At 39.1% G+C, this 13947-nt stretch overlaps 1 protein-coding gene across 2 annotated transcripts in view; it reads left to right on the top strand.

The window, feature by feature from the left end:
• CELF5 (CUGBP Elav-like family member 5) overlaps window positions 1–13947 on the top strand; it is a 216448-nt gene that overhangs the window by 71724 nt on the left and 130777 nt on the right. For both annotated transcript variants that reach the window (XM_077475581.1, XM_077475580.1), the window contains exon 2: window positions 3035–3117. In XM_077475581.1, the coding sequence (XP_077331707.1) occupies window positions 3035–3117 (83 nt within the window). The remainder of the gene's footprint in view (window positions 1–3034; window positions 3118–13947) is intronic.

Below are 13947 nucleotides of genomic sequence, written 5' to 3'. Positions count from 1 at the left end.
ATGGTAATATATTTAGAGGAAGTACCTTTGTTCCTAAGTGTGTGTAGTTGTTTGCTCCATGTTACTGTTTCACGTTTCTATTGCTGTAAGACATGCTTTGATATCCTCCAAGTAAAGGTATACTCTGCATACACGGTTCCAGCACATGATTCAATAACATGCTAATAGAAAGAAGACCCAGAGCTGTCCAAATCTCATTAACCAGCTTTCACTTGTGTATACTGTCCACTAGACAAGTCATCATAAGACAAAAGTCATACAATATTTCAGCATTCTGAAAAAGTGGAGTTAATTTATCCTCATAGATTTCTTGACGGAAATTGTTAATAAATATTTCTGTCCCAAGTGGAGGCGCTTCTCCAACCAAGCCTGCCACCATATTTTCTCTGACCATTACCTGTACAATATCAATATTACACTTTTCTTTCCACTCCAGAAGGGAAGCTTTATTGTCTTTATTCAGAGAATTACTCCAATACAAGCTTCACTCTCAGTGTTCATCACAACGTTGTCCATCATTAGAGAATTATCTGCTCTCTTCATGCGATCAGAGGCTGAACTGAGCTCTTTTCCATGCTCTGACCAGGAGAAGTAGACAAAAATCCCCGGTCTCCTCCATGGGCCATAATCAGTGGGTAAAAGGCTAGCCCCTAGTCCCCTCCAAAAGCCCCTGTCCCAGTTGGTTCTGTCACAATAAGTTCACCTTTAAAAAAAACAATATACATATCTTTTTGCAGGGAAAAATGTGCAATTATTATTTTTTTATTATTAGGGGCCTATAAAGCATTGCACCTATGGTCAGCAGATCGCAGGTGCAGTGTCAGGCTCCTACAGACTGTCATTGTAGCTGTCTTGCCCATACCTTCTTTGGGCAGGCAGTTACTGAACGGCAGAAAGAATCAATAAACTACGAAAACGCTCATAAGCACCTTTGTAGTTCAAGTTGTCAGCTGCAAAGACTGACAGTAGTTGTAGTTCTCTCATTCACAGAACACTATAGCGATTCCCTCTTGTTTAAGGTGGACATGAAAGAAAGGGAAATCTCCCCAGCAGGACAAAGGCAGCAAAAAAAATATATTATAGAGGTTTTAACACTTTGATAGTCTATTCAAAACTGAGAAAAGCGTTTTTGGCTTTGCATGTATTTTAAGAATCACTGCTTGCCCAGGTCTAGAGACCTTTTGGAAGGAAGTGCGCAGACACACGCAACATTACGGATTATCCAGTTCCAGAGGACACTTTTTTTCTTCATTGCTTTGACATTCCCACCACATCACATAAAAATCAGTGCTATGTCATTTACTTAACTCTGCCAAACATTGCATCACTTTACGATGGAAGAAACCTGACCCTCCGTCTATCCAAATGTGGCTTAGAAAGGTTGAGGATATCAAAGCATTTTAGCTTGCACATGATTGGATGATAAAATCAACAGAGCTTCCACTCATTTCAGATCTACCCCTTAGATTTAGAGCGACTGCACTTCCAAGTGCACTTGCAGTGAAAAGTGGATTTGCCTTTCGTAAATAACCCCCATTGTGTTTTTTTCAAAGCTGTCGCTATTCTTTTGTTTATAGCACAAAAAATAAAAACTGCAGAGGTGATCAAATACCACCAAAAGAAAGCTCTATTTGTGGGGAAAAAAGGACGTTAACTTTGCTAGGGTAAAACATTGCATGACCGTGCAATTGTTAGTTAAAGCGAAGCAGTGCCGTATCGCAAAAAATGGCCTGGTCATTAAGCAGCTAAATCTTCCGGGGATGGTTAAATTAAATAGAAACAAATAAAACTCTATATTATTAATGTGTTAAGCGATAAATAGTGCCACATGCAGAAACCTACAAGCTTAATTTTATTTGGAGAGGTAATTTAGCTGCCATGTGAAATAATGGGTTATATTAGATGTTACATGTGGATAACTAACATCTAATCTCTTCTTCAGTAAGGTCCTTCATGAAGTAGGGGTTAGATGTTATGCCAAATAATCTATTCTTATGACCTTACTATTCCTGGTTTTCACTTATCCATTACTGCACTATTCTTTGTAAATGCTTGGCTTCTATTATCAATAACCCTGTGTATTTGCATGATATTTTTAGCCATTATTTACATGATACTCTATTATATATTATATATTTGTATTAATGCATGGTGGTGTAAAAAGACCATATTTGTTTAAGTTTTCCATACTTTTTCAACACAGTACAAGAATTATAAAAATAATATGTATTTGTGGGTGCGCTTTCATATTTGTTTCAATGATGCTAAGAGGCATTTGGCAGTCCATCAACAGCAGAACCCCGCTTATAGTATATATGGTACCTTTTGCTTTTTTTCCCAAAAGCTTCTAGCTGCTCATAGCAGAGCCCATGTAATGCAGATGAAAAGGATCAGTTATCAGTGAAGCACAAACTGCTCCCACTCGACTGCTGACCTTTAAGGCCCTCTAGACTCTCCCTGTTCTACAGATGGTGGCAGTGCCATCCTTTCCTCAGAAAGACACCAGATTCTAATTGGTTATATTTTGCTTTTAGAATGTTGTAGCTATTCCTGCATTGCATGTATGGACTGCTTCTGTATGTTATATGAATTATGATACTCTCCTAATCTTAGATAGCTACCCATTTAGACTTGCCTTATTGATATACATGTGTCCGCTATATAAATTGTTTTAAAGTGTATATAAAACTCAGAATGTATTTTTTAGTATGTTTGGAATCATACCTCATTGTATACAGTTTAGTTTAGCAAATAGTTTTTTTTTTGGGAACCATGTTTCTTACCTGGAGAGCCTGCCATTAGTTTGCAATAAGCAGTGATGATGTTGCCAATCTGCCACATAGACTCACTTAGTTGATCAATAGGCTACCTATCTGATAGATCTGGTTGGCAGCTGAATGGCCAACTGAAGAAGCACACACAGCAGAAACAACAGAAAGTGTTTTCACTGGCAGGCTATCCAGATAAAAAACGTGTAACAGGTTCCGTAGTCTGGATATTTATTTTTTACATGTCTGTGTAATTTCTACTCCAGGCTGTGCCTTCCTCACATACTGTGCCAGAGACTCTGCCATCAAAGCACAAACAGCCCTGCATGAGCAGAAGACACTTCCTGGGGTGAGTTGAATGTTCTAATGTGAAAAAAATGATATACAGAATTCATAGGCAGCTCTTGACCCCATATATAATACATATGATAGAAATAAAAAACGGAAAAAAAAACAGAACATGTTTAAATGGCTTCCATTTATGATGTGGGAGCCTTCTGTTTCATTTACATAATGGTTGTGTTTCCATAGAAATGTATAAAACGCTGGGCTATACCATTCAAAGGTTTCATGTGAACAGAACATTTTATAAACATTAAGGTGTTCAACCAAGCGTGTCATGGGAGGAAAGTGATATGTACTATATAGCTCGTATTGAATGGTTGCAGTTTCAAGAAAGAGCTGAAAAATAAATGGGTTGCACAAAGGTTGCTGGATTAATGGAACTACTTCCCATTGGAATTGCAAGAGAATGATACAATGAATTTGTTTAAAATATTCTTCTTTGACTGTATTTCATTCAGAAAAAATATAGGCTGTTCATAAGCACCCTTTTTAAACAACAGTATATGAGGTTTATCTATCCATAAAACTCATTAATCAGCTTTGGCACTTAGCTCATTTTCTGTACACATTGTGCAATGGAAAGTTTCTTCCTTATTAGCTTAAGGGGTATCATAACCTTTATCAGGCTTTTGTAGGTGAGAAAATACCAGAATTGGAAGAAATGTCAGCTGCAATTTACAAGCAAATGTGTTTTTAGCCATATAACTTACCGGTACATAAATTAAAATGAGCTTTTCTTATACTGCCCTCTGTCACCCTCAATGCTTGTTGCAAAAACACCGATCCCAGGACTGTTTTGACCAGTATATTGGGTTGGTGCAGGAGCATGGGTTAGTGCAAGCAGATGTAGGCAAACAGATGTGGTGGGTGTAGAAAACTAAGCTCATTTGTATAAACTCGATGACTCAAAGGATGCTTGCTTTTGCTAACAAACATTTTTATGATTTCAGCTTTCTAGTGCAGGTTAGAGAATTGGAAATCAAACATGTTTGGTTCCTGTGGGCAATGCAGACTATCCTTTTCACCTTCTTTTATGTTCATTATTATGTCTGTAATGCAAGGTTTGGCATCTTTTCAGTTTTTTTTTTTTAGACACCTACAGTACCATTTGTGTGCAGTAAAGGTTATTGCCTCTAATTGTCTTGTCCTGTTTTAGGTTGCACTATGATGTTCATCCTGGAAATATGTGCTTTGTACTAATATTGTATAATTAAATGATGCAAAAATATAAACCAGGCATAAACAAACCTAGTCATATTTGGTCAAGTATGTTTGCAGTTAAATCTTAGAGACCCAGGGGCCTGGCCATTCATCAGAATATTCCCTTGTGTAGACATCCAAAAGACATGAGACTGCTGTTGGGTGCCACCATCTTTGATTTAACTTCCCAAGCCCCAGCAGACACAAAGCTGCCACTCAAGTAATACTCTAGAATGGCCTTTTCAACCTGTTTACCTCAGAGGAACCTTTGAAATGTCTATCAGGTCTCAGGGAACCAATTGAGAGATTAGTCTACTGAGGGTCATTGGTAAAATTCCTCTTACATTGGTGGTGGGAAGTGGGAAGAATGCCTCCCATGCAGGGCTGGTCAGAATACACCCTTGCAGTCATGCCACTGGTTTTGCCAAGTGCTGTTGAACCTGCAACTATACAGGCATGATCAGATGGGAGATCAGCTGGCCACAAATCAAGAAACCCCTAGCTATCGCTAGAGGAACCCTGGTTGAGAATGGCTGCTCTATACTGTTCATCTTTGCCCCCTCCTCCATCATCTACATAAACTTTTATGCGGAAATGTGAAGGGGAGGGGGAAGGAGCTGGGCAAGCACAGACAGTGATTAGACACTCCTAGAAGAGGAGAGGGTTATGACATGTTAGGAGTAAGGGGTTAACGGTGCTCTACTAGGGAACTGACTATTCCTGGAGCAGTTAAACTTATTAGCAAGTTTAAAAGCACATTGCAATTGAATAAAAGATCATTTATGGAAAGGAAAACCACTGAATTTAAAATACTTGATATTTCTGTGCTTTTACCTGCATTTAAAAAAAAGGTTTTGACAGTGTCCATTTAAAGTAGATAGTAAACTTGAGCATTAAAAAAATTAAAATTAAATCCCCTGCAAGACAATGGCATAATGTGCTAGTATACCTGGCATGCTAGCTCATTATGAGATACTTATCTTAGAACAAACCCCTCCAGCAGCATGTTGTCACCACTGACAGGTTTCCCCTCTTCACCCAATCTTCCTTTGCAGGCTACGGCTATACGAATGGCCGAGCCACGACAACATCACTCCTGCCCATGCGTGTGGGAGTCACAGCCCTGGCATGGAGCTCTGAAGGTACAGAACGGGTATGTCATCCCTTTAGAGTGCATGCACTGGTAACGTTGCAGGCTGCATTCTGTGTGAATATCTCCTAAACAGTGCAAATTTAGAAGATATTCCCTGTACCTACAGGTAAGCCTTATCATGTACCTGTAGGTACAAGTTCAAAAGTAGACTTTACTACCACGTTAAGAGGCAACATTTATTTATTTTTAAGTTTTGAATAGAGTGGGTAAGGCTTAGAACCCCTGTTTTATTAATAGACCATAATTACCTAATAATGTAACATAATAACAGTGGATATTACTTTCACATACTGTACAAACTTAGAAAGCAAATTCATTTTGTGCTAGATGATCTCTAATTGACGTGGCAAGTGTAGGTGTAGTTTTAGGTGATGGGGAAACATATCTCACAATCTGCACTCACAACCAATGCCAAAGTCAAAATGTGTTGTATAATCTCATGTTGTTGTGAACATTTTGTGATAAGTCTCAAAAATGTATCAATTCTTTCTTGGACTCTCCTCCTAAAACTAATTTTTTCTATTTTCCAAGACTATAAAAGGCTGCCTGTAAAACTTGATCCTTAAAACTCCATTCTTTTAATGTAGGGCATTGCTCAAATCTAGGGCATCATTCTCCCTCTGAAAATGTATATCCTTAGTGTAGCTGAAGGAAACTGGGGGATACTGACCAAAAGAAATACTCAGTATCAAAATTTAGGATGACCATCGCTGGCATGGAGAATGGTATTTCCTGCCATTGGTTTACTGTCATTAGCTGTTTGAATTTATTGAGAATATCGATTGAAGCAATCCAAAACAATAGAATGTCATCGATGTACCTGTCGCCTACGACTGGGCACAAGTAGCCCCCATCATTGCACTCTGCATTTAGAGGCACAATATTTTGAAGCAGAGTAGACACTGGAAGCACAGGGGGTTGAGCTTGGGCATAGTGATGCATTAATTTACTTTTCTGGCACTTGGTTGCTGATTGGATATGATGCCAGCACTCCAGGTGAAATTTGCAGCACCTGCACACTAGACAGAGGACCCAGCACTGGATCAGGGATGAAGTAAGCTTGACAGGAGCAAAGATAAAAACAGTTTTTCCCAGCAGAGTGAAGAAGCATTAAAACCTGTCTCTGATGTTATTGCTGTCTGTTTCCCTATTGAGGAGATTTCCCCTTACATCCTGTCTAGGTAACAAGTATCAGACTTAGCAGCAAGTCAAGGAAATCTCACTGGGGAAACAAACGGCATATAAATCCTGACAGGGTTTCTCGCTCTTCCCTATTATTCCAAGACTAAAAGAGATAAAAAAGGTTTGGCTGGAGCTGGGCTCCAATTATTTTTGTATAATTCACGAAAATGTAACAGGTAAATTGTCTTTATATCCCACTGGTGATTGATGTCAAAAGTTTGCTATGACACACCCAAGGAGAAATTGAACAATGCATCATTTTTCCATTGCAACCGGAATGATCCATTGTCACGGTTACATGACAGTCTTTCTTCATAGGCTTCAACATCTCTAAGTTGGTTCAGACATTGCTTACAGTACAGTGCACAGCATAAAAACAGTACACCCCAAAAGATTTGTCAGAAAAATGTTAGGTTGGGTTCATACCATTGACGAATAGCTCACAGCAGGAGATTGGTGCATTCCTCTGTTTCAGGTCCGATTTCAGCCCAAATTTTTGGCTGAATTCAGACCTGAAATGGACCAAAAAACACACAGGGCCCCTGTAAAAATTATCACCAGAGCCGCAGCGGAGGTATGGGAACTGGCTCCATAGGTCACAATCTCCTACCATGCGCTTTGAATGCGGGCAAATCCACATCCAAACCAGCCTTACTTTCCTTTCGGAATCAACATTTTCTTTGGGATACTATACTACAAAATACTCCCACAATTTCTGGCCATTGATTGCAAACAAGATTGTTAATTTGCACACACAAAATAGTATTTTTCCTAACAAATTTGTTCAAGACCATGTTGCAAAAATGAATACACCCCAATGAAAGTCTTAAGAGCAAAGCCAAATTTTAGAAAGCAAAATCCTAATCAACAAGAATTCAACTACAGGTGAGTTTAATTATACATTAAACAGGTGTCCAGCAGACAGTTGATAAATAAAAGGGCGTTACTTAAAGCGGAGTTCCGTCCACATATTTTTTTTTCTTTTAGTCATTCCCTCTGCTTGTATTCATTAATATACATTTATGCATGTATATATTTAAATCATGTTCCCAGTGTATTTGTTTAATAATTTACTTACCTTATTTTCGTGTTCCTGAGTGATTCCATCTTGATTGTGGGCATGTAAAGCCCACTAGGACTCTCTACCAGGATAAGTGCATGCTGGCTACCCAGCATGCACCTTCCAATCTCGCGCATGTGTATTATAAGTCGGGAGTAGCGCTGACAGCGTGAAAGAACGCGATGCTAGCCTTCGGCGCTGCTCACTGACTCCTAGGAGATGATGACACACATCTACCAGGAGCACAGGCGCCATGGGATATGACGTAAATTGCTGCAGCCCGGAAGTTGCAGATTAGAGGGGACCCCGTAGCAACAATGCAGACAGAGTAAGTAAAAAAAAAATTGTTGCCCAAATGTTGTTGTTCATGCTCAAAGCTGCTGATTCATGTAAAGATTATATTACGGATGGAACTCCGCTTTAACAAAGAAAACCCCTTTCTATTTCATGTTGTCAGCAATGGCACAACATGTGAGAGAAATGTCACAAGGACTGAGAAAGAAAATAATTGCTTTACACAAGAAAGTTGAAGGCTACAAGAAGATCAGCAAAGCTTTACTTATCAATCAGAATACTGTAGCAAAAGTGTAGCAAAATTTAACAAAGATGGAACTGCAAACCTCTAACAGAGATGTCCAGGCTGTCCACGAAAGTCAACATCTGGACAGAAGCATCTTCTGATGAGGAGGGTTGAAGAAAATCGCCATGCAAGTTCACTGCAGTTAACAAAAGTAGTAGTAAGCCAAACTGGGGTGTATTATGTTGACACAATACGGCGTACACTGCAGAGAAATGGCATGCCCTGGTGTCGTCCACAAAGGAAGCTTCTCCTAAAGCCCGTGCACAAAAAAGCCCACCTAGAATTTGCCAGGGCCCATACTGAAAAAGAAAAAGACTGCTGGGACTCTGTGATGAGACCAAGATAAATGTTTTTGAATATGATGGCTTCAAAACTGTATGGTGTCACAAAGGTAAGAGTACAAAAAAAATGCATGGTGCCTACAGTGAAACATGGTTGTGGCTGTGTTCTTCTGTGGGGCTGCATGAGTGCTGCTGTTGTCAGGGAGCTGCATTTGATTGATGGTATCATGACTTCACAGATGTACTGCTCTATATTAGACATATGCATTCGTTTTCGTCCGAATGCATTTTCGTCCGAATTTCAGGTATTTTAGTTATAGTTCTAACAAACGATAACGAAAGTGCAGAATCCGAAAAAAACAAAAGATCCAACATAAATAAATGCTTTATTTTTGTTTTCGTTGTGACAAAAGTTCGATATAGATAGGAGATTCAACATGATGCTGACCATAACAATCCATGTCTATCTAACCTGTGGTCGAATGTGCCTAACCTTAGGTCTATTAGTCCAGGATTATTCTACACAGAGAGAAAAGATTTGACATAAAGAGAAAAGATTTGACAGAGAGAAAAGTTTCGACAGAGAGAGAAAAGATCACTGCTGGAATTGGGTGGGGGAAGTAAAATAAAAATAATGATGATGATGAATGTTATTGGCTGACTGTAACCAAAGAAGAGGAGCAGTAAAAAAAAAAAACTAAGTACACACGTACTGCCAGCTTACCTTTACTTACGATTGCTAGCAGAGAGAGACACAGACACTGAATCATTTCAGAAGATAATCAATCTTAGCTGGTCCATTTGTCAGAGAACCTGAATTATTTAGCAATTAAGCATAAGCACAGCAGCAGAACAATAGTGATGCAAGCTACAGTTCAACTTAACTTTTTCATAATAATCTGCTGCTATTGTGTTAGTGTTGTGAACTTGATAGTGATACTAGTGTTGCTAGTGTTGTGATAGCCTCAGAGACTGCCCATGTTGTGGGGGGATTTATTATTATATATTCTATATTATAGATTGATATTCTATATATCCTATCTTGTTACCTGTCTGATCAGTGATCACTATCACCAGTCCATTTTCTGTTTGAACTATATACCTTCAACATGAACGACAAAGATTCGACAAAACAGAGAAAAACATACAAACGTTGAATCTTTGGCTTATGATGTCTGTCGAAAGTTCTAAGAAGATTCGACGAAGCAGCTAAACTATACAGAGTCATACAGTTTAGCTGCTCCATTGAATCTTCTTTGAACATTCCACAGACACCATAAGCCTTCAATGACAGATTCGACCTTAATTAATTTGGATTTTTGGACGAATGCAATTTTTAACAGTATATAAATACAATATTTCAGTACACTGAAATATTTTGTTTCAGAAATTTTGTTTTCGTCCGAAAAATACATTTATTTAGTTACTCCTGAAATTCGTTCTTATTTATTTAGTTTTTCGTTAAAAATTGCATTCGTCCGAAAATCCAAATGAATACTCTATATTGAAAGAGAAGATGCTACCATCACTCTGTGCCCTTTGTTATTGTGCACTTTTTGAACATGACAATTATCCAAAACACACATCTAAGGCCACTGTTGCATTTCTGAAAAAGAACAGGGTGAAAGTGATCCAGTGGCCAAATATGTCTCCTGATCTGAACCCAATTAAACACCTATGGGGAATTCTGAAGAGACAAATTGAGCATCGCTCCCAATCCAGCATCCAGGCTCTAAAAGAGGTTGCTCTTGAAGAATAGAAAAAGATAGATGTTGCAATATGTCACCAACTTGTTCATTCCATGCCTAGAAGACTTCGTGCTGTCCTTACAAATCATGGAGGTCATACAAAATACTAGATGTAGTAGTTTTTGTTGTGGGGTGTATTCATTTTTGCATCAACTAATTTGAGTAAAACTGAAGATTTTGTAATCTAAAATATACTATTAACCTTACTTTCATGTAATGGAGCTGACAAATGCTTTATAAAACTCAGTTTTGTCAATATTTTGGAAATTGTTCTTGTGTTCATTGAGATATTAATTAAAATCTTACTTTTCAAAAGGGGTGTACTCATTTATGCTGAGCACTGTATGTATATTTTTGATCACTGACTCAAAAATGTTGTATTCTGGTAACTATATGCAGGTAATATATGTAGTATTAGTACTCTGTATATTAAAGTGACATTGAAATCTGGTTTAAAACTCAAATTCTATTCAAGTACATGTTCTTAAAGAGGAACTGCAGTCTACTCACATAATTTATAATAAACCTTCTTTGCCATTCTGAAGCTTCCCTCCAACCACTTTTCATATTATTTTATATATACTGTGATTCTGTAATTGCCAAATATGTGGCAGAAATCTCCCTCTACTAAGTCTGGCTGCAGTCATTTTAACTGTGGGCAGCTGAAGCTGCTGCCTGTTCACTTCCTGTATTTACACAGCCACACAGAGGCACAGCTTTCATTGGCCCGCGTATGACTCATCCCCCTTCCCTTCCTAGCAAACTCTCACGAGAGTGAGAGAGAGAGAGCTGTGTATGATGTTATAAGCCTAGGCTAATGACCAGACAAGAAACAGGAAGTGGGCTGTATAAGGTATTTACTGGCAGAAAAATAATAATAATTACTATCCAAAGTTAAAACAACAAGGGCAGAAGATTTAATAGATAGAAAGTTGAAAAAAAGACTGAAGGTCCGCTTTAACTTTAAAAAGTTAAACTAAAACCTCTAACTTTCATGTTAGAGGGTAGCTACATTTGCTCCCCATGGTTCCACTATATGGTCTGTGGGGTCAAACAATGATGTAGTAGAAAAGAAGAGGTCGTGGGGCTCTTGGAGCATAATAGAAGGAGGCAGAGAACATTGATACATTATTTCAAGAAATTTATTTCAGGGCCTAGACAAAATGGATGTGTAAGGATTATTTTTGGAAAATAAGGATATTGTTTAGTGTTACTTTTATTCCTTTTTAATTATTACAAGCCTTTGTATTTTACTTCACTTGTACCTGCAGACTAAGCTGTGCAACAAAAGTGACAGAAACAGGGGTTGAGACAATCTATAGCATTGTCAGGGGTACTTACAATTGTTTCTGCAAGCACCCAAATGAATGAAAGAATACTATGCTGTGAGACATGCTGAATAAACATTAATAAATAAGTTCCCTTTTAAGAAGATTAAAACCCCTTTCAAACTGAGGAAGGAGGGAGGGGCCAGGAGTACGGGGTGGAGGACCCAAGAAAATAAGTATTAAGGCTGCTTCATGCAAAACTATTGTGCCCAGCAAATAAGTATGACATATTTGTTATTTTAAAAAGAAAATGATAGCCTTTAATATCGGTTTAACCTACCAGCATGTCTTTGGAGTGTGGGAGGAAACCCAGAGGAAACCCATGCAGGCACAGGGAGAACATGTAAATTTCAGGCAGGTAGCGCCATGGTTGGGATTTGATCCAAGCACCCTACTGCTGCCAGGTGGAAGTGCTAACAACTTAGCAAGGTTCTTAGAAGGGTTTTGAGCATCTGGAGGCCTATGCATTGTTGAGGGGTTGGGAGGAAGGTAAAGACCCATATATAGAATCATGTTAACAGGGACTTTATTCCCTCATACACTTTAAAAATACAAACTCTGTGCAACTATCAGTGATTAATATTATCCCCAAATTGCCTTTCTTCCATACTTGTTTAGTCCACAGCTTTTTGACTCTCCCTTGTTAAGGATGCAATGATGTGTGCCATCTCCTGTGCTCAGAGACCTGAACATAGCCATGGTTGCTCATGGGACTCGAAGAATTAGGAAAGATAGAAAATCTGTAGCTGCTAGTGGCTGCAGAATTACTGGTCATACCTTGGCAATGTCTGACTTGTAGTTCATAACACAAAGAGAGCTAACTAGCACAGTTATGGATACTGCTATGGAACTCTCCCTATATCAACAACCATGTCCTTCTCTGGGTTCTGCTTGAACTCTTGTATCTATTCATAAACCCCTTAGAAAATGTGGCAAAAACAAGATAATAAAACCAGGGCACAACTAAAGCTAGACTTGTAGCAACCAGATTCTGTTTGAAAGATGAAACCTAGCTAGTTGTAAATTTGCCCTAGGATGCCTTCTACGTCACATCTATATTTTTGTTAGTTTCTCTTTGTTGTGACAATTCTTTTTTTCCACTGAAAGCAGAGTTCCACCCAGAAATCAAACTTCCACTGCTCAGATCCCCCCCTCAGGTGTCACATTTGGCACCTTTAAGGGGGGAGGGGGGAGCAGATACCTGTCAAATCCAGGTATTTGCTCCCACTTCCAGGGCAAATCCTCCTTCCCCCCGCTGTCTTATGGGAGACACACAGGTCCCAGAAGACAGCAGGGACCAATTAGAATGTGCAGCGTGACTCGCAGATGTGCAGTAGAGAACCAGGAGTGAAGCTGAAAGTCTTCACTGCCTGGTTCCCTTACTAGAAATGGCAGCGGCAGCAACTGGGAGTTGATCTGAAGATCAGCTTCAGGTGCCGACATCACCGGCTCCCTGTACAGGAAAGTGTCCTTATATTAAAAGTCAGCAGCTACAGTATTTGTACCTGCTGACTTGAATATTTTTTTTACATGTAGATAAGGCACTAGATCATGTAAGTTGCTGTATAACATAAAGAGGAGCTGGTACAAACAAATCATAGTAGTTTTAACATGCTCTAAATCGCAGACCAGGAGAACGTTCCTAAAGAACCCAGGAGAAAAAGTAAGGGAAGCAAGTGTCAGAGGATTTTGTATCTAGAAAGCGCCATTAGCAAGCTTAGGATGAGATATCTAGATTGGAGAAGGTTAACCCTGATGTCCACTCTTTTTTTATTTTCCGTTGGCCCAGGTTTGCTCTGGCAAACATAAGTTCCATTAGGAAATGTTGGTTGAGCTATCATTGGACTATCTGAATAGACGGCAGAGAGGTACTATTCCATTGTCTTGTAATGGCGAGTCTGGCCGAAATTAGGATATGGGTGAGAACGGTGTGATTAGAAGAGTCCCGGGCTTCTAGTCCCAGTCCTCGTAGTGCCAGTTGAGGTGTGATATTGGTGGGATTGTCTGTTAGGTTGTTGAAAAGGCCATTGACAGATCGCCAGAAGGGGAGGGGTAAGGGGCAAGACTACCAGATGTGTACCATAGATCCGGTGTCTCCACAGTTACTCCAGCAGGTGGGCTTACATTTATTTGAGATCTGTTGTATGATGCCTCTAATTGAGGTAGCCCCTGCTGTCATCCAAGAGATAAATCAGAGTAAAGGATTTCTAGTGCCAATAAGGGGAAGGCCTCCGCAGCTTCTTTTGAGAGTCCATGAGATTGTTAATGAATTGAGCTCCATATTTTGGTTGCTGCATTTATT

The sequence above is a fragment of the Lithobates pipiens genome, unplaced genomic scaffold (assembly GCF_037356315.1).
Source record: "Lithobates pipiens isolate NorthernLeopardFrog02 unplaced genomic scaffold, aLitPip1_a1.2 Scaffold_13, whole genome shotgun sequence".
Classification (NCBI taxonomy): Eukaryota; Metazoa; Chordata; class Amphibia; order Anura; family Ranidae; genus Lithobates; species Lithobates pipiens.
Note: the sequence above shows the minus strand (reverse complement) of the source record. Positions and strands in the feature narration are given on the sequence as shown.